Consider the following 20,968-nt stretch of genomic DNA (forward strand, 5'->3'; position numbering starts at 1 on the left):
GGGGTTTGGGGATTTTTTGGGATTTTTTGAGGGATTTTTTTGGGGATTTTTTGGGGGGGTTTTGGGGATTTTTTGGGGATTTTTTTTTATTTTTTGAGGGATTTTTTGGGGGTTTTGGGGGGGTTTTGGAGGGTTTGGGGGGGTTTGGGATTTTTGGGGATTTTTGGGGATTTTTTTGGGATTTTTTGGGATTTTTTGGGATTTTTTTGGGGGGGGTTTTGGGGATTTTTTGGGGATTTTTTTGGGATTTTTTGGGGATTTTTTGAGGATTTTTTTTATTTTTTGAGGATATTTTGGGATTTTTTCGGGATTTTTGGGGGTTCTGGGGGGTTTTGGGGGGTTTGGGGATTTTTTGGGGATTTTTTGGGATTTTTTGGGGATTTTTTGGGGGGGTTTTGGGATTTTTTGGGGATTTTTGGGGGGATTTTTTTGGATTTTTTGGGGGGGTTTTGGGATTTTTTTTATTTTTTGAGGGATTTTTTGGGGATTTTTTTTTTATTTTTGATTTTTTTTGATTTTTTCGGGATTTTTGGGGGTTCGGGGGGGTTTTGGGGGGTTTGGGGATTTTTTGGGATTTTTTTGGGATTTTTTGGGATTTTTTTGGGATTTTTTTCGGGGGGGTTTGGGGATTTTTTTGGATTTTTTGAGGAATTTTTGGGGATTTTTTGGGATTTTTTGGGGGGGGTTTTGGGGATTTTTTTGGGGGGGATTTTTTGGGATTTTTGGGGGCTTTTGGGGGGGGTTGGGGGGCTGGGGGATTTTTGGGGATTTTTGGGATTTTTTGGGGAATTTTTTGGGATTTTTTTTGATTTTTTGAGGGATTTTGGGGGGATTTTTGGGGATTTTTTGGGGAATTTTTTGGGATTTTTTTTGATTTTTTGAGGGATTTTTTTGGGATTTTTGGGGATGTTTTGGGGATGTTTTCGGGATTTTGGGACTTTTTGGGGAATCTTCAGGAAATTTTCGGGATTCTTTTGGGATTTTGGAGGGATTTTGGAGACTTGGGGGGGGATTTTTGGGATTTTTGGAGGGATTTGGGGGTTCCCAATTTTTTGGAAATCCGATCCCAATTTTTGGGCTCCAATCCCAATTTTCGGGACTCTGATCCCAAGTTTTGGGTCCGGATCCCAATTTTTCGGCTCCAATCCCAATTTTCGGGAATCTGATCCCAATTTTTGGGTTCCAATCCCAATTTTTGGGAATCTGATCCCAATTTTCGGACTCCAATCCCAATTTTTGGGTCCTGACCCCGATTTTCCAGGAATCTGGTCCCAATTTTTGGGAATCTTATCCCAATTTTTGGGCTCCAATCCCAATTTTTGGGCTCCAATCCCAATTTTCAGGCTCCAATCCCAATTTTTGGGTTTCAATCCCAATTTTCGGGCTCCAATCCCAATTTTCGGGAATCCAATCCCAATTTTTGGGCTCCAATCCCAATTTTCGGGAATCCAATCCCAATTTTTGGACTCCAATCCCAATTTTCGGGTTCCAATCCCAATTTTTGAGATTCTCATCCCAATTTTCGGCTCCAATCCCAATTTTCAGGAATCCAATCCCAATTTTCAGGCTCCAATCCCAATTTTTGGGTTCCAATCCCGATTTTTGGGTTCCAATCCCAACTTTCGAGCTCCAATCCCAACTTTTGGGCTCCAATCCCAATTTTCGGGCTCCAATCCCGATTTTCGGGTTCCAATCCCCATTTTCGGGTTCCAATCCCAATTTTCAGGCTCCAATCCCGATTTTTGGGTTCCAATCCCAATTTTCGGGTTCCAATCCCAATTTTCGGGCTCCAATCCCAATTTTTGGGTTCCAATCCCGATTTTCGGGTTCCAATCCCAATTTTCGGGTTCCAATCCCAATTTTTGAGATTCTCATCCCAATTTTCGGGCTCCAATCCCAATTTTCGGCTCCAATCCCAATTTTCAGGAATCCAATCCCAATTTTCAGGCTCCAATCCCAATTTTTGGGTTCCAATCCCAATTTTCGGGTTCCAATCCCAATTTTCGGGTTCCAATCCCAATTTTCGGGCTCCAATCCCAATTTTTGGGTTCCAATCCCAATTTTCGGGTTCCAATCCCAATTTTCGGGTTCCAATCCCAATTTTCAGGCTCCAATCCCAATTTTCGGGTTCCAATCCCGATTTTCGGGTTCCAATCCCGATTTTCGGGTTCCAATCCCAATTTTCAGGCTCCAATCCCGATTTTCGGGTTCCAATCCCGATTTTCGGGTTCCAATCCCAATTTTTGGCCTCCAATCCCAATTTTTGGGCTCTAATCCCAATTTTCGGGACTCCAATCCCAATTTTCAGGCTCCAATCCCAATTTTTGGGAATCTTATCCCAATTTTTGGGCTCCAATCCCAATTTTCGGGTTCCAATCCCGATTTTCGGGTTCCAATCCCGATTTTCCGGCCTCTGATCCCGATTTTCCCGGTTTTCCCCCCAGTACGAGGAGGTGGCGGAGAAGGACGACCTGATGGGCGTGGAGGACACGGCCCGGAAGGATATCCTGGAATGCCGGGAATGCCGGGAATTTCGGGAATTTCCTGGGAATTTTGGGAATTTCGGGAATTTCCTGGGAATTTCTGGGAATTTCCTGGGAATTTTGGGAATTTCCTGGGAATTTCGGGAATTTTGGGAATTTCCTGGGAATTTTGGGAATTTCTGGGAATTTCCTGGGAATTTTGGGAATTTTGGGAATTTCCTGGGAATTTCCTGGGAATTTCTGGGAATTTCCTGGGAATTTCGGGAATTTCGTGAATTTCCTGGGAATTTTGGGAATTTTGGGAATTTCCTGGGAATTTTGGGAATTTCGGGAATTTCTGGGAATTTTGGGAATTTTGGGAATTTCGGGAATTTCCTGGGAATTCCTGGGAATTTTCTGGGAATTTTCTGGGAATTTCTGGGAATTTTCTGGGAATTTTCTGGGAATTTCCTGGGAATTTCTGGGAATTTTCTGGGAATTTTCTGGGAATTTCTGGGAATTTCTGGGAATTCCTGGGAATTTCTGGGAATTTCCTGGGAATTTCTGGGAATTTTCTGGGAATTTTGGGAATTTCGGGAATTTCCTGGGAATTTTCTGGGAATTCCTGGGAATTTTCTGGGAATTTTGGGAATTTCCTGGGAATTTCTGGGATTTCCTGGGAATTTCTGGGAATTTCGGGAATTTTGGGAATTTCCTGGGAATTTCGGGAATTTCCTGGGAATTTTGGGAATTTCGGGAATTTCCTGGGAATTTCCTGGGAATTTCTGGGAATTTCCTGGGAATTTCCTGGGAATTTTGGGAATTTCAGGAATTTCCTGGGAATTTCCTGGGAATTTCTGGGAATTTCTGGGAATTTCCTGGGAATTTCGGGAATTTCGGGAATTTCAGGAATTTCGGGAATTTCGGGAATTTCCTGGGAATTTCTGGGAATTTCGGGAATTTCTGGGAATTTTGGGAATTTCGGGAATTTCGGGAATTTCCTGGGAATTTCTGGGAATTTCTGGGAATTTCTGGGAATTTCCTGGGAATTTTGGGAATTTTCTGGGAATTCCTGGGAATTTCTGGGAATTTCTGGGAATTTCCTGGGAATTTCTGGGAATTTCGGGAATTTCCTGGGAATTTGGGGGGGTTTGGGGGAATTTGGGGGGGAATTTTTGGGAGGGAATCCCAGAATTCCGAGACTTTCCCACGGCTCCTTCCTGAGCCCTCCCAGTTCATGCCAGTTTGTCCCAGTTCATCCCAGTTCAGCCCAGTCCCTCCCAGTTCAGCCCAGTCCATCCCAGTCCCTCCCAGTCCCTCCCAATCCCCTCCAATTTCCCTCCCAGTCCCTCCCAGTTCCCTCCCAGTCCATCCCAGTCCCTCCCACTCCCCTCCCAATCCCTCCCAGTGCTCCCAGTATGCCCCAGTATCCCAACTCCCCTGCTCTTCCCAGTGCTCCCAGTCCCTCCCAGTCCCTCCCAGTTCCCTCCCAGTGCTCCCAGTCCCTCCCACTCCCTCCCACTCCCCTCCCAATCCCCTCCCAATCCCCTCCCAGTCCCTCCCACTCCCTCCCAGTCCCTCCCAGTCCCTCCCAGTCCCCCCAAATCCCCTCCCAGTGCCCTCCCAGTCCCTCCCACTCCCCTCCCAGTCCCTCCCAATCCCCTCCCAGTCCCTCCCAGTTCCATCCCAGTTCTCCTCCCAGTGCTCCCAGTATCCCAACTCCCCTGCTCTTCCCAGTGCTCCCAGTCCCTCCCAGTCCATCCCAGTCCCCTCCCAGTCCCTCCCAGTTCCCTCCCAGTCCCTCCCAGTCCCCCCAAATCCCCTCCCAGTGCCCTCCCAGTCCCCTCCCAGTCCCTCCCAGTCCCCCCAAATCCCCTCCCAGTGCCCTCCCAGTCCCTCCCAGTCCCTCCCACTCCCCTCCCAGTCCCTCCCAGTTCCCTCCCAGTCCCTCCCACTCCCCTCCCAGTCCCTCCCAGTTCCCTCCCAGTCCCTCCCAGTTCCCTCCCAATCCCTCCCAGTGCCCTCCCAGTCCCTCCCAGTCCCTCCCACTCCCCTCCCAGTCCCTCCCAGTCCCTCCCAGTCCCTCCCAGTCCCCCCAAATCCCCTCCCAGTGCCCTCCCACTCCCCTCCCACTCCCCTCCCAGTCCCTCCCAGTGGCTCCCAGTCCCCCCAAATCCCCTCCCAGTGGCTCCCAGTCCCTCCCAGTCCCTCCCAGTCCCCCCAAATCCCCTCCCAGTGGCTCCCAGTCCCTCCCAGTGGCTCCCAGTCCCTCCCAGCACTCGGGGCCGTTCCTTGACTTTGGGACGTTTCTTCTCGAAGCCGTCTCTGCGCAGCCGCAACACCGTCTTCACCCTGGGGGCCCGCGGGGCCATCATCGGCCCCGGGCAACTCGAGGCGCCCATCATCGTCCCCCACGCCGCCCAGAAGGGCGACCTCCGGGTAACTGGGAGCACTGGGAGGGACTGGGAGCCACTGGGAGTCACTGGGAGGGATTGGGAGCACTGGGAAGAGCAGGGGAGTTGGGATAGTGAGAGCACTGGGATGGACTGGGAGGGGACTGGGAGCCACTGGGATGGACTGGGAGGGAACTGGGAGGGACTGGGAGCCACTGGGAGGGACTGGGAGCCACTGGGAGGGACTGGGAGGTACTGGGAGGGACTGGGAGCCACTGGGAGGGACTGGGAGGTACTGGGAGGGACTGGGAGCCACTGGGAGGGACTGGGAGGTACTGGGAGCACTGGGAAGAGCAGGGGAGTTGGGATACTGAGAGCACTGGGAGGGAGTGGGAGGGAACTGGGAGCCACTGGGAGGGACTGGGATGGACTGGGAGCCACTGGGAGGGACTGGGAGGGACTGGGAGCACTGGGAGCACTGGGAGGGACTGGGAGCCACTGGGAGCCACTGGGAGCACTGGGAAGAGCAGGGGAGTTGGGATACTGGGAGCACTGGGAGGCACTGGGAGCTCGAGGCGCCCATCATCGTCCCCCACGCCGCCCAGAAGGGCGACCTCCGGGTAACTGGGAGCACTGGGAGGCACTGGGAGGGAGCGGGAGTCAGTGGGAGGGACTGGGAGCCACTGGGAGCGCTGGGAAGAGCAGGGGAGTTGGGATACTGAGAGCACTGGGAGGGACTGGAAGGGAACTGGGAGGGATTGGGAGCCACTGGGAGAGACTGGGAGCCACTGGGATGGACTGGGAGGGACTGGGAGCCACTGGGAGGGACTGGGAGCCACTGGGAGCCGCAGGGAAGAGCAGGGGAGTTGGGATACTGGGGGATACTGGGAGCACTGGGAGGCACTGGGAGCTCGAGGCGCCCATCATCGTCCCCCACGCCGCCCAGAAGGGCGACCTCCGGGTAACTGGGAGCACTGGGAGGGACTGGGAGCCACTGGGAGGGAGCAGGAGGGATTGGGAGCACTGGGAAGAGCAGGGGAGTTGGGATACTGAGAGCACTGGGATGGACTGGGAGGGGACTGGGAGCCACTGGGATGGACTGGGAGGGAACTGGGAGGGACTGGGAGCCACTGGGAGGGACTGGGAGCCACTGGGAGGGACTGGGAGGTACTGGGATGGACCAGGAGGGACTGGGAGCTGTTGGGAGCCACTGGGAGCACTGGGAAGAGCAGGGGAGTTGGGATAGTGAGAGCACTGGGAGGGACTGGGATGGGGCTGGGAGCCACTGGGAGGGACTGGGAGGGACTGGGAGCACTGGGAGCACTGGGAGGGACTGGGAGCCACTGGGAGCCACTGGGAGCGCTGGGAAGAGCAGGGGAGTTGGGATACTGGGAGCACTGGGAGGCACTGGGAGCTCGAGGCGCCCATCATCGTCCCCCACGCCGCCCAGAAGGGCGACCTCCGGGTAACTGGGAGCACTGGGAGGGACTGGGAGCCACTGGGAGGGAGTGGGAGGGATTGGGAGCGCTGGGAAGAGCAGGGGAGTTGGGATACTGAGAGCACTGGGAGGGAGTGGGAGGGACTGGGAGCCACTGGGATGGACTGGGAGGGAACTGGGAGGGACTGGGAGCCACTGGGAGGGACTGGGAGCCACTGGGAGGGACTGGGAGGGAACTGGGAGGGACTGGGAGCCACTGGGAGCTGTTGGGAGCCACTGGGAGCACTGGGAAGAGCAGGGGAGTTGGGATACTGAGAGCACTGGGAGGGAGTGGGAGGGAACTGGGAGCCACTGGGAGGGACTGGGATGGACTGGGAGCCACTGGGATGGACTGGGAGCCACTGGGAGGGACTGGGAGCCACTGGGAGGGACTGGGAGGTACTGGGAGGGACTGGGAGGGAACTGGGAGGGACTGGGATGGACTGGGAGCTGTTGGGAGCCACTGGGAGGGACTGGGATGGACTGGGAGGGACTGGGATGGACTGGGAGCCACTGGGATGGACTGGGAGCCACTGGGATGGACTGGGAGCCACTGGGATGGACTGGGAGCCACTGGGAGAGACTGGGAGCCACTGGGAGCTGTTGGGAGCCACTGGGAGCACTGGGAAGAGCAGGGGAGTTGGGATAGTGAGAGCACTGGGAGGGACTGGGATGGGGCTGGGAGCCACTGGGAGGGACTGGGATGGACTGGGAGAGACTGGGAGCCACTGGGATGGACTGGGAGGGAGTGGGAGGAACTGGGAGCCACTGGGAGCCAGTGGGAGCACTGGGAAGAGCAGGGGAGTTGGGATACTGGGAGCACTGGGAGGCACTGGGAGCTCGAGGCGCCCATCATCGTCCCCCACGCCGCCCAGAAGGGCGACCTCTGGGTAACTGGGAGCACTGGGAGGGACTGGGAGGGACTGGGAGCCACTGGGAGGGACTGGGAGCCACTGGGAGGGGACTGGGAGGCACTGGGGAGCACTGGGAAGAGCAGGGGAGTTGGGATACTGGGAGCACTGGGATGGACTGGGAGCCACTGGGAGAGACTGGTAGCCACTGGGAGGGAACTGGGATGGATTGGGAGGCACTGGGAGGCACTGGGAGCACTGGGAAGAGCAGGGGAGTTGGGATACTGGGAGGGACTGGGAAAAAAGGAGAAAAACCCAGGAAAAATGGGCAAAAAAATGGGGGAAAAGCTGGGAAAAAAAACGGGAAAAAAACTGGGAAAAAGCCGTGAAAAAAAGCCAAAAAAAGGGGGAAAAATGGGAAAAAAACGGGAAAAAATGGGGAAAAAAGTGGGAAGAAAAATGAGTGAAAAATGGGAAAAAAATGGGAAAAAAACCAGAAAAAAATAGGGAAAAACCCATGGAAAAAAGCCAAAAAAAGGGGAAAAAAAGGGGAAAAAAGTGGAAAAAATGAGGAAAAAAATGGGTGAAAAATGGGAAAAACCTGGGAAAAAAACAGGAAAAAAAAGGGAAAAACCCGTGAAAAAAAGCCGAAAAAAGGGGGGAAAAAATGCGGAAAAAACGGGAAAAAATGGGGAAAAAAGTGGAAAAAACTGGGAAAAAAATGGGTGAAAAATGGGAAAAAAATGGGAAAAAAACCAGAAAAAATAGGGAAAAACCCGTGAAAAAAAGCCAAAAAAAGGGGAAAAAAATGAGTGAAAAACGGGGAAAAAATGGGGAAAAAAAATGGAAAAAATGGGGAAAAAAAAGGGTGAAAAATGGGAAAAACCTGGGAAAAAAACAGGAAAAAATAGGGAAAAACCCGTGAAAAAAAGCCAAAAAAAGGGGAAAAAATGGGAAAAAACCAGGGAAAACTTGGGAAAAATGGGAAAAAATCGGGAAAAAATGGGAAAAACCTGGGAAAAAAGTGGGTGAAAAATGGGAAAAACCTGGGGAAAAAAAATGGAAAAAATAGGGAAAAAATCGGGAAAAAACATGGAAAAGATCGGGGAAAAAAGCAGAAAAAAGGGGAAAAACCGGGAAAAAATCGGGAAAAAAAGTGGAAAAGATCGGGGGAAAAAAGTGGGGAAAAAAGACGAAAAAAGGAGAAAAAATGGGGAAAAAATGGGAAAAAAACGGGAAAAAAACGGGAAAAAAAGTGGAAAAAACTGGGAAAAAAAGGGGGAAAAAAGCCGAAAAAAAGGGAAAAAAATGGGAAAAAATGGGAAAAAATGGGGAAAAATGGGGAAAAAATGGGAAAAAAACCGGGAAAAAAATCGGGAAAAAAAGTGGAAAAAATCGGGAAAAAAAGGGGGAAAAACCAGGAAAAAACAGGAAAAAATGGTCACAAAATGGGAAGAAATCGGGGAAAAATGGGGAAAAAATGGGAAAAAAAACGGGAAAAAATTGGGAAAAAAAGTGGAAAAAATCGGGAAAAAAAGGGGGAAAAAACAGGAAAAAATGGTCACAAAATGGGAAGAAATCGGGGAAAAATGGGGAAAAACCCAGGAAAAAAGGCCAAAAAAGGGGGAAAAACCGGGAAAAAATCGGGAAAAAAAGCCCCAAAACCTGGGCTAAACTCCGGGATTTTGGTGTTGTTTTTCTCCCCGGTTTTGCCGCCGTTTTTCCGGGATTTTTCCCGATTTTTCCCGTTTTTTCCCGGCGCTGCCAGTACCCGTTCGAGTCGCTGTTCCGCAGCCAGCACTTCGCCCTGCTGGACACGAGCTGCCGCGAGTTCGCCTTCCTCGCCGACTTCTTCCTCGTGGCCGGAGCGGCCGCCCAGGAATTGTTCGACGCCGTCATGGGCAAAACGCTCGCCATGTTCCAGGTGGGATTTTTGGGGGGGGGGTTTGGGGGGTTTGGGGGATTTTTTGGGGATTTTTTGGGATTTTTTTGGGATTTTTAAGGGGGTTTTTTGGGGTTTTTTTTGGATTTTTGAAAGATTTTTTTGGGATTTTTCTGGGATTTTTGGGGATTTTTTTTTGGATTTTTAGGAGATTTTTGGGATTTTTTTTTAGGATTTATTTGGGATTTTTTGGGATTTTTTTGGATTTTTTTTTTTATTTTTTTAAGGATTTTTTGGGGATTTTTTGGAATTTTGGGGGATTTTTGGGGGGTTTTTTTAGGGATTATTTGGGGGAATTTTTGGGGGATTTTTTGGGATTTTTTGGGGATTTTTGGGGATTTTTAGGGATTTTTAGGGGATTTTTTAGGATTTTTTTAGAATTTTTAAGGAATTGTTTGGGATTTTTTGGGGATTTTTTGGGGATTTTTAAGTGTTTTTTTGGGGATTTTTTGGGGATTTTTTAGGATTTTTAAGGGGTTTTTTGGGGATTTTTTTGGGATTTTTTTGGGATTTTTTGGATTTTTGGGGGATTTTTTTGGGATTTTTTAGGATTTTTTTAGAATTTTTAAGGAATTATTTGGGATTTATTTGGGGATTATTTTGGAGCGGCCGCCCAGGAATTGTTCGACGCCGTCATGGGCAAAACACTCGCCATGTTCCAGGTGGGATTTTTGGGGGGGGTTTGGGGGATTTTTTGGGGATTTTTTGGGATTTTTTGGGGATTTTTTCCCTCGGAAATTCTCCCTTTCCCTCAGGAATTCTCCCCTTTCCCCTCAGGAATTCTCCCTTTTCCCTCAGGAATTCCTCCTTTTCCCTCAGGAATTCTCTTTTTTTCCCTCAGGAATTCCTCCTTTTCCCTCAGGATTTCTCTTTTTTTCCCTCAGGAATTCTCCCCTTTTCCCTCAGGAATTCTCTTTTTTTCCCTCTTGAATTCTCCCCCTTTCCCTCAGGAATTCTCTTTTTTACCCTCAGGAATTCTCTTTTTTTCCCTCGGAAATGCTCCCTTTTCCCTCAGGATTTCTCCCTTTTCCCTCAGGAATTCTCTTTTTTTCCCTCAGGAATTCTCCCTTTTCCCTCAGGAATTCTCCCTTTTCCCTCAGGAATTCTTTTTTTCCCTCAGGATTTCTCCTTTTCCCTCAGGAATTCTCTTTTTTTCCCTCAGGAATTCTCCCTTTTCCCTCAGGAATTCTCCCTTTTCCCTCAGGAATTCTCTTTTTTTACCTCAGGAATTCTCCCCTTTCCCTCATGAATTCTCCCTTTTCCCTCAGGAATTCTCCTTTTTCCCTCAGGAATTCTCCCCCTTTCCCTCAGGAATTCTCCCCCTTTCCCTCAGGAATTCTCCCCTTTTCCCTCAGGAATTCTCCCCTTTCCTTCAGGAATTCCTCCTTTTCCCTCAGGAATTCTCCCCTTTCCCTCAGGAATTCTCCTTTTTCCCTCAGGAATTCTCCTTTTCCCTCAGGAATTCTCCCCTTTCCCCTCAGGAATTCTCTTTTTTTCCCACAGGAATTCCCCCCTTTCCCTCAGGAATTCTCCTTTTTCCCTCAGGAATTCTCTTTTTTTCCCACAGGAATTCCCCCCTTTCCCTCAGGAATTCTCCCCTTTCCCCTCAGGAATTCTCCCTTTTCCCTCAGGAATTCTCTTTTTTTCCCTCAGGATTTCTCCTTTTCCCTCAGGAATTCTCCCCTTTCCCTCAGGAATTCTCCCATTCCTCAGGAATTCTCTCCTTTTCCCTCAGGAATTCTCCCCTTTCCCTCAGGAATTCTCCCTTTTCCCTCAGGAATTCTCTTTTTTTCCCTCAGGAATTCTCCCCTTTTCCCTCAGGAATTCTCCCTTTCCCTCAGGAATTCTCCCCCTTTCCCTCAGGAATTCTCCCTTTTCCCTCAGGAATTCTCCCCTTTCCCTCAGGAATTCTCCCTTTTCCCTCAGGAATTCTCCCCTTTCCCTCAGGAATTCTCCCCCTTTCCCTCAGGAATTCTCCCTTTTCCCTCAGGAATTCTCCCCCTTTCCCTCAGGAATTCTCCCTTTCCCTCAGGAATTCTCCCCTTTCCCTCAGGAATTTCCCCTTTTCCCTCAGGAATTCTCCCTTTCCCTCAGGAATTCTCCCCTTGTCCTCAGGAATTCTCCCCTTTCCTTCAGGAATTCCTCCTTTTCCCTCAGAAATTCTCCCTTTCCCTCGGGATTTCTCCCCTTTCCCTCAGGAATTCTCCCTTTTCCCTCAGGAATTCTCCCCCTTTCCCTCAGGAATTCTCCCTTTTCCCTCAGGAATTCTCCCTTTCCCTCAGGAATTCTCCCCTTTCCCTCAGGAATTTCCCCTTTTCCCTCAGGAATTCTCCCTTTTCCCTCAGGAATTCTCTTTTTTTCCCTCAGGAATTCTCCCCTTTCCCTCAGGAATTCTCCCTTTCCCTCAGGAATTCTCTTTTTTTCCTCAGGAATTCTCCCCTTCCCTCGGGATTTCTCCCCTTTCCCTCGGGGTTTCTCCCTTTCCCGGGGGGTTTTTGGGCCGCTTTTCCCGGGGTTTGGGGCCTTTCCTGATGCCGGGTGGAACATTCCAGAAGCACATGGAGAGCTTCGTCTCCGACTGCTACGACGCCATCGCCGTCTTCCTCTGCATCCACCTCGTGCTCCGCTTCCGAGGCATCATGGCCAAGAGGAACGTGCCGGCCGTGGACGGGTGAGGGATCCCGGAAAATCCCGGCGGGAATCCCGGAAAATCCAAGGGAATCGCAAAAAATCCAGGGGAATCCTGGAAATGGAGGGGAATCCTGAAAAATCCCGAGGAAAATCCACTCAAATGTGTCAGAATTGCCTCAAAGTTGATAGGGAATTCCCCAAAAAAATCATTGGGAATCCTGGAAAATCCCGGCGGGAATCCCGGAAAATCCAAGGGAATCGCAAAAAATCCAGGGGAATCCTGGAAATGGAGGGGAATCCTGAAAAATCCCGAGGAAAATCCTCTCAAGTGTGTCAGAATTGCCTCAAAGTTGACAGGGAATTCCCCAAAAAAATCATTGGGAGTCCTGGAAAATCCAAGGGAATCCCAAAGAATCCCGAGGAAAATCCCCTCAAATCTGTCAGAATTCCCTCCAAATTGACAGGGCATCCCAAAAAAACTGGGAATCCAGGAAAATCCAGGGGAGTCCTGGAAATTCCAAGGGGAATCCTGGGAATCCAGGGGAATCCCAAAAAATTCGGGGGGAATCCCAAAAAATCCCGAGGAAAATCCTCTCAAATGTGTCAGAATTGCCTCAAAGTTGATAGGGAATTCCCCAAAAAAATCACTGGGAATCCCGAAAATCCAAGGGAATCCCAAAAAATCCAGAGGAATCCTGGAAATCGAGGGGAATCCAAAAAAATCCTGAGGAAAATCCTCTCAAATCTGTCAGAATTACCTCAAAGTTGATAGGGAATTCCCAAAAAAATCACTGGGAATCCTGGAAAATCCAGGGGAGTCCCAGAAAATCCAGGGGAATCCTGGAAAATCCAAGGGAATCCCAAAGAATCCCGAGGAAAATCCCTCCAAATGTGTCAGAATTCTCTCAAAACTGACAGGAAATCCCAAAAAAACCACCGGGAATCCCAGAAAATCCAGGGGAATCCCCAAAAAATTCAGGGGAATCCTGAAAAAATCCGAGGCAATCCCAAAAAACGCAGAAGAATCCCCAAAAAATTCACCGGGAATCCCAAAATCCTGAAGAAAATCTTTTCAAATCCATTGGAATTCCTCCAAAATCACCAGGGAATCCCAAAAAAACCACCGGGAATCCCGAAATCCCGAGGAAAATCCCCTCAAATCCATTGGAATTCCCCAAAAATCCCTCCAGAACCCCCCAAAATTCCCTCAGATCCGTCCAGAACCTCCCAAAATTCCATCGCGGATCCCCCAAAACCCCCCCGAAATCCTTTGGAAAATCCCCTTGAATCCATTCAAAACCCCTTTGAATCCCTCCAAACCCCTCAGAATTCCCTGAAAATCCCCTCGGAATTCCCAAAATTCCCAACATCCGCCCCCCAAATTCCATCCCGCACTCCCAAAATCCTAAAAAAACCACCCCTAAAATCCCTTGGGAAAACCCCCTGGAATCCATTCGATCCCCCCCCCCCCCCCCCCAGATCCATCCCAAACCCTTTCAAATCCCCTTTCCCGCCCATCCCGGAGCTGGGAGAGTTGCGGGAATTCCCGGAATTCCCGGAATTCCGCGTTTTTCCAGGTACTGGGAGGCTCTGCTGGAGCTGCTGTGGCCGCGCTTCGAGCACATCCTGGAGCTGCACATCCAGAGCGTGCAGAGCACCGACCCCCAGCGCCTCGGCGGGCTGGACACCAGGCCCCACTACGTGAGGGAAAAGTGGGATTTGGGAGCGGGAAAAGTGGGATTTGGGAGCGGGAATCCATCGGGAATTCATTGGGAATGTCAGGGGTGGGATTTGGGACGAGGGGAGCCGAGGGAGGCCGGGAATCCCCTCAGGAATCGCCTCAGATCAGCGGGATTGGGAGGCCTGGAAGGCCCGAAATCCCTGGGAATTCCTTTGGAATCCTTCAGGAATCCCTCAGGAATTCCCTGGGAATGCCGTGGGTGGGATTTGGGGTCGGGAATCCCCTCAGGAATCCCCTCAGGAATCTCTGGGAATTCCAGAGCGTGCAGAGCACCGACCCCCAGCGCCTCGGGGGGCTGGACACCAGGCCCCACTATGTGAGGGAAAAGTGGGATTTGGGAGCGGGAAAAGTGGGATTTGGGAGCGGGAATCCATCGGGAATTCATTGGGAATGTCAGGGGTGGGATTTGGGGCGAGGGGAGCCGACGGAGGCCGGGAATCCCCTCAGGAATCGCCTCAGGAATCCCCTCAGGAATCGCCTCAGATCAGTGGGATTGGGAGGCCTGGAAGGCCCGAAATCCCTGGGAATTCCTTTGGAATCCTTCAGGAATCCCTCAGGAATTCCCTGGGAATGCCGTGGGTGGGATTTGAGGCCGGGAATCCCCTCAGGAATCCCCTCAGGAATCCCTTGGGAATTCCAGAGCGTGCAGAGCAGCGACCCCCAGCGCCTCGGGGGGCTGGACACCAGGCCCCACTATGTGAGGGAAAAGTGGGATTTGGGAGCGGGAATCCATCGGGAATCCATCGGGAATTCATTGGGAATGTCAGGGGTGGGATTTGGGGCGAGGGGAGCCGAGGGAGGCCGGGAATCCCCTCAGGAATCGCCTCAGGAATCCCCTCAGGAATCGCCTCAGGAATCGCCTCAGGAATCCCCTCAGGAATCCCCTCAGGAATCGCCTCAGATCAGTGGGATTGGGAGGCCTGGAAGGCCCGAAATCCCTGGGAATTCCTTTGGAATCCTTCAGGAATCCCTCAGGAATTCCCTGGGAATGCCGTGGGTGGGATTTGGGGTCAGGAATCCCTCAGGAATCCCCTCAGGAATCTCTGGGAATTCCAGAGCGTGCAGAGCACCGACCCCCAGCACCTCGGGGGGCTGGACACCAGGCCGCACTGCATGAGGGAAAAGTGGGATTTGGGAGCGGGAAAAGTGGGATTTGGGAGCGGGAATCCATCGGGAATCCATCGGGAATGTCAGAGGTGGGATTTGGGGCGAGGGGAGCCGAGGGAGGCTGGGAATCCCCTCAGGAATCGCCTCAGGAATCCCCTCAGGAATCCCCTCAGGAATCGCCTCAGATCAGTGGGATTGGGAGGCCTGGAAGGCCCGAAATCCCTGGGAATTCCTTTGGAATCCTTCAGGAATCCCTCAGGAATTCCCTGGGAATGCCGTGGGTGGGATTTGAGGCCGGGAATCCCCTCAGGAATCCCCTCAGGAATCCCTTGGGAATTCCAGAGCGTGCAGAGCAGCGACCCCAGCGCCTCGGGGGGCTGGACACCAGGCCCCACTACGTGAGGGAAAAGTGGGATTTGGGAGCGGGAAAAGTGGGATTTGGGAGCGGGAATCCATCGGGAATCCATTGGGAATTCATTGGGAATGTCAGGGGTGGGATTTGGGGCGAGGGGAGCCGAGGGAGGCCGGGAATCGCCTCAGGAATCGCCTCAGGAATCCCCTCAGGAATCCCCTCAGGAATCCCCTCAGGAATCGCCTCAGATCAGCGGGATTGGGAGGCCTGGAAGGCCCGAAATCCCTGGGAATTCCTTTGGAATCCTTCAGGAGTCCCTCAGGAATTCCCTGGGAATGCCGTGGGTGGGATTTGGGGCCTGGGAAGGCCGGGAATCCTCTCAGGAATCCCTTCAGGAATCCCTTGGGAATTCCAGAGCGTGCAGAGCACCGACCCCCAGCGCCTCGGCGGGCTGGACACCAGGCCCCACTACGTGAGGGAAAAGTGGGATTTGGGAGCGGGAATCCATCGGGAATCCATCGGGAATTCATCGGGAATGTCAGGGGTGGGATTTGGGGCGAGGGGAGCCGAGGGAGGCCGGGAATCCCCTCAGGAATCGCCTCAGGAATCCCCTCAGGAATCGCCTCAGATCAGTGGGATTGGGAGGTCTGGAAGGCCCAAAATCCCTGGGAATTCCTTTGGAATCCTTCAGGAATCCCTCAGGAATTCCCTGGGAATGCCGTGGGTGGGATTTGGGGCCTGGGAAGGCCGGGAATCCTCTCAGGAATCCCCTCAGGAATCCCCTCAGGAATCTCTGGGAATTCCAGAGCGTGCAGAGCACCGACCCCCAGCGCCTCGGCGGGCTGGACACCAGGCCCCACTACGTGAGGGAAAAGTGGGATTTGGGAGCAGGAAAAGTGGGATTTGGGAGCAGGAAAAGTGGGATTTGGGAGCGGGAATCCATCGGGAATCCATCGGGAATCCATCGGGAATGTCAGGGGTGGGATTTGGGGCGAGGGGAGCCGAGGGAGGCCGGGAATCCCCTCAGGAATCGCCTCAGATCAGCGGGATTGGGAGGCCTGGAAGGCCCGAAATCCCTGGGAATTCCATTGGAATCCTTCAGGAATCCCTCAGGAATTCCCTGGGAATGCCGTGGGTGGGATTTGGGGTCAGGAATCCCCTCAGGAATCCCCTCAGGAATCCCTTGGGAATTCCAGAGCGTGCAGAGCACCGACCCCCAGCGCCTCGGCGGGCTGGACACCAGGCCCCACTATGTGAGGGAAAAGTGGGATTTGGGAGCGGGAATCCATCGGGAATCCATCGGGAATCCATCGGGAATGTCAGGGGTGGGATTTGGGGCGAGGGGAGCCGAGGGAGGCCGGGAATCCCCTCAGGAATCGCCTCAGGAATCCCCTCAGGAATCACCTCAGATCAGTGGGATTGGGAGGCCTGGAAGGCCCGAAATCCCTGGGAATTCCATTGGAATCCTTCAGGAATCCCTCAGGAATTCCCTGGGAATGCCGTGGGTGGGATTTGGGGTCAGGAATCCCCTCAGGAATTCCTTGGGAATTCTGTGGGAATGCCGTGGGTGGGATTTGGGGTCAGGAATCCCTCAGGAATTCCTTGGGAATGCCCTGGGTGGGATTTGGGGTCAGGAATCCCTCAGGAATTCCCTGGGAATGCCGTGGGTGGGATTTGGGGTCAGGAATCCCTCAGGAATCCCTCAGGGAATGCTGTGGGTGGGATTTGGGGTCAGGAATCCCCTCAGGAATTCTGTGGGAATGCCGTGGGTGGGATTTGGGGTCAGGAATCCCCTCAGGAATTCTGTGGGAATGCCGTGGGTGGGATTTGGGGTCAGGAATCCCTCAGGAATTCCCTGGGAATGCCGTGGGTGGGATTTGGGGTCAGGAATCCCTCAGGAATTCCCTGGGAATTCCCTGGGTGGGATTTGGGGTCAGGAATCCCCTCAGGAATTCTGTGGGAATGCCGTGGGTGGGATTTGGGGTCAGGAATCCCCTCAGGAATTCCCTGGGAATGCCGTGGGTGGGATTTGGGGTCAGGAATCCCTCAGGAATTCCCTGGGAATGCTGTGGGTGGGATTTGGGGTCAGGAATCCCTCAGGAATTCCCTGGGAATGCCGTGGGTGGGATTTGGGGTCAGGAATCCCTCAGGAATTCCGTGGGAATGCCGTGGGTGGGATTTGGGGTCAGGAATCCCTCAGGAATTCCTTGGGAATGCCGTGGGTGGGATTTGGGGTCAGGAATCCCTCAGGAATTCTGTGGGAATGCCGTGGGTGGGATTTGGGGTCAGGAATCCCTCAGGAATTCCTTGGGAATTCCCTGGGTGGGATTTGGGGTCAGGAATCCCTCAGGAATTCCCTGGGAATGCCGTGGGTGGGATTTGGGGTCAGGAATCCCTCAGGAATTCCATGGGAATGCCGTGGGTGGGATTTGGGGTCAGGAATCCCTCGGGAATTCCCTGGGAATGCTGTGGGTGGGATTTGGGGTCAGGAATCCCCTCAGGAATTCCCTGGGAATGCCGTGGGTGGGATTTGGGGTCAGGAATCCCTCAGGAATTCCCTGGGAATGCCGTGGGTGGGATTTGGGGTCAGGAATCCCCTCAGGAATTCCCTGGGAATGCCGTGGGTGGGATTTGGGGTCAGGAATCCCCTCAGGAATTCCCTGGGAATGCCGTGGGTGGGATTTGGGGTCAGGAATCCCTCAGGAATTCCCTGGGAATGCCGTGGGTGGGATTTGGGGTCAGGAATCCCTCAGGAATTCCCTGGGAATGCCGTGGGTGGGATTTGGGGTCAGGAATCCCTCAGGAATTCCCTGGGAATTCCCTGGGTGGGATTTGGGGTCAGGAATCCCTCAGGAATTCCCTGGGAATCCTCCCCCACCCGGAGCTACTTTGGGATGGGGAATTCCTGGGAATTCCTGGGAATTCTGTGGGAATTTCCTCGGGAACGCGACAACAGCGAGCGGGGCGGGGTCTTGGCATGCTCAGAATTCCCAGAATTCCTTGGAAATTCCCGATTTTCCCCCAGCTTTGGCTTTTTTTTTTGGGGTGGGGGGGGGGACCCTCTGGAATTCCCGCTTTTCCCAGGAATTCCCGCTTTTCCCAGGAATTCCCGCTTTTCCCTCCAATCCCTTCCAGGCCGTGGTGGGGGGGGGGGGTTGGGGGGGGGTGGGGAAGGGCTCTGGGGTTGCTGGAATTTCGGGAATGCCGGGAATTCCCGGATTTCCCCTCCCCCCCCCCCACAGATCACGCGCCGTTACGCCGAGTTCTCCTCGGCCATCGTCAGCATCAACCAGACCCTGCCCAGCGAGAGGAGCGACGCCCTCCTGGCCCGGCTGCAGGTGGGACTGGGAGCCACTGGGAGCCACTGGGAGCCGCTGGGAGGGGAGTGGGAGGCACTGGGAGGGACTGGGAGGGGAGTGGGAGGGGATTGGGAGGGGATTGGGGGGCACTGGGAGGGACTGGGAGGGACTGGGAAGGGATTGGGAGGGGATTGGGGGGCACTGGGAGGGACTGGGAGGGACTGGGAGGGGATTGGGAGGGGATTGGGGGGCACTGGGAGCCACTGGGAGGGACTGGGAGGGGATTGGGAGGGGAGTGGGAGGCACTGGGAGGGACTGGGAGGGGATTGGGAGGCACTGGGAGGCACTGGGAGGGACTGGGAGGGGAGTGGGAGGCACTGGGAGGGACTGGGAGGGGAGTGGGAGGGCACTGGGAGGGATTGGGAGGGACTGGGAGGGAACTGGGAGGGATTGGGAGGGACTGGGAGGGGATTGGGAGGGGATTGGGAGAGGAGTGGGGAGCACTGGGAGGGACTGGGAAGGACTGGGAGCCACTGGGAGGGACTGGGAGGGGATTGGGAGGGGATTGGGAGGGACTGGGAGGGGACTGGGAGGGGATTGGGAGGGACTGGGAGGGGACTGGGAGGGGATTGGGAGGCACTGGGAGGGGATTGGGAGAGGAGTGGGGGGCACTGGGATGGACTGGGAGGGACTGGGAGAGGAGCGATGCTCTCCTGGCCCGGCTCCAGGTGTGACTGGGAGGCACTGGGAGGGACTGGGAGCCACTGGGAGGGCACTGGGAGCCACTGGGAGGGACTGGGAGGGTACTGGGAGAGGAGTGACACCTTCCTGGCCCAGCTCCAGGTGTGACTGGGAGGCACTGGGAGGGACTGGGAGGGGAGTGGGGGGCACTGGGAGGGACTGGGAGGGGAGTGGGGGGCACTGGGAGGGACTGGGAGCCACTGGGAGCCACTGGGAGGGACTGGGAGGGGATTGGGAGGCACTGGGAGGGACTGGGAGGGACTGGGAGGTACTGGGAGAGGAGCGATGCTCTCCTGGCCCAGCTCCAGGTGGGACTGGGAGGCACTGGGAGGGACTGGGAGCCACTGGGAGAGGATTGGGAGCCACTGGGAGGGCACTGGGAGGGCACTGGGAGGGACTGGGAGCCACTGGGAGCCACTGGGAGGGACTGGGAGCGACTGGGAGGGGACTGGGAGGGACTGGGAGGGGATTGGGAGCGACTGGGAGGGACTGGGAGAGGACTGGGAGGGGACTGGGAGAGACTGGGAGGGGACTGGGAGGGACTGGGAGAGGAGTGGGGGGCACTGGGAGGGACTGGGAATTTTCCCCCCTTTTTTTTCCCGCTGTGTTTTTACTGCTTTTCCCCCATTTTTCCCTTCTTCCCCCCCCCCTTTTTCCCATTTTTCCCCTTTTCCCCATTTCCTTCCCCATTTTCCCCCATTCCCCCCCATTTCCCCCATTTCCCATTTTTCCCCATTTTCCCCTATTTTTCCCCTTTCTTTCCCATTTCCCCCCATTTCTCCCCCATTTCCCCCCTTTTTCCCCATTTTTCCCCTTTTCCCACCTGTTTTTCCCCATTTTCCCCAATTTTTCCCCATTTTTCCCCATTTTCCCCTATTTTTTCCCTTTCTTTCCCATTTTCCCCCCATTTCCCCCCATTCCCCCCCATTTTTCCCAATTCCCCCATTCCCCCCCATTTTCCCCATTTTCCCCCTACTTTTCCCCATTTTTTCCCATTTCCCCCCAATTTCCCCCCCATTCCCCCCCATTTCCCCCCATTTTTCCCCATTCCCCCCAATTTTTCCCCTTTCTTTCCCATTTCCCCCCATTTCCCCCCTTTTCCCCCCATTCCCCCCCCTATTTCCCCCATTTTCCCCCTTTTCTTTCCCATTTCCCCCATTTTCCCCATTTTCCCCTATTTTTCCCCTTTCCTTCCCATTTCTCCCCCATTTCTTCCCCCTTTCCTCCCATTTTCCCCCATTTCCCCCCATTTCTCTCCCATTTCCCCCCATTTCTCCCCATTTTCTCCCATTTTTCCCATTTCTCCCCCATTTTCTCCCCATTTCCCCCCATTTTCCCCATTTCCCCCAATTTTTCCCCCTTTCTTTCCCATTTCCCCCATTTTTCTCCATTTTCCCCTATTTTCCCCCTTTCTTTCCCATTTCCCCCCATTTCCCCCCATTTCTCCCCCCTTTCCCCCCATTTTTCCCCTTTTCTCACCTGTTTTTCCCCATTTTCCCCATTTCCCCCTTTTCCCCTTTCTTTCCCATTTCCCCCCATTTCCCCCCCTTTTTCCCCATTTCCCCCACATTTTCCCACCTGGTTTTCCCCATTTCCCCCCCATTTCTCCCCCATTTCTCCCCCATTTCCCCCCTTTTTCCCCATTTTCCCCTTTTCCCACCTGTTTTTCCCCATTTTCCCCCATTTCCCCCCATTTTTCCCCATTTTCCCCTATTTTTTCCCTTTCTTTCCCATTTTCCCCCCATTTCCCCCCATTCCCCCCCATTTTTCCCAATTCCCCCATTCCCCCCCATTTTCCCCATTTTCCCCCTACTTTTCGCCATTCGTTCCCATTTCTCCCCCCATTTCCCTCATTTTTCTCCATTTCCCCCCATTTCCCCCCCTTTTCCCCATTTTTTCCCATTTCCCCCCAATTTCCCCCCCATTCCCCCCCATTTCCCCCCATTTTTCCCCATTCCCCCCATTTCCCCCC

The 20,968-nt window shown here is 53.4% G+C and overlaps 1 protein-coding gene across 1 annotated transcript in view; it reads left to right on the top strand.

The window, feature by feature from the left end:
* VPS52 (VPS52 subunit of GARP complex) overlaps nt 1-20,968 on the top strand; it is a 57,796-nt gene that overhangs the window by 24,103 nt on the left and 12,725 nt on the right. Inside the window, exons 9-14 of the mRNA XM_068999193.1 lie at nt 2,445-2,502; nt 4,768-4,901; nt 8,952-9,107; nt 11,678-11,796; nt 13,334-13,457; nt 18,199-18,294. Coding sequence (XP_068855294.1) covers nt 2,445-2,502; nt 4,768-4,901; nt 8,952-9,107; nt 11,678-11,796; nt 13,334-13,457; nt 18,199-18,294 — 687 coding nt within the window. The remainder of the gene's footprint in view (nt 1-2,444; nt 2,503-4,767; nt 4,902-8,951; nt 9,108-11,677; nt 11,797-13,333; nt 13,458-18,198; nt 18,295-20,968) is intronic.

This window comes from Aphelocoma coerulescens, unplaced genomic scaffold (assembly GCF_041296385.1).
Source record: "Aphelocoma coerulescens isolate FSJ_1873_10779 unplaced genomic scaffold, UR_Acoe_1.0 HiC_scaffold_271, whole genome shotgun sequence".
In the NCBI taxonomy this organism is placed as follows: domain Eukaryota; kingdom Metazoa; phylum Chordata; class Aves; order Passeriformes; family Corvidae; genus Aphelocoma; species Aphelocoma coerulescens.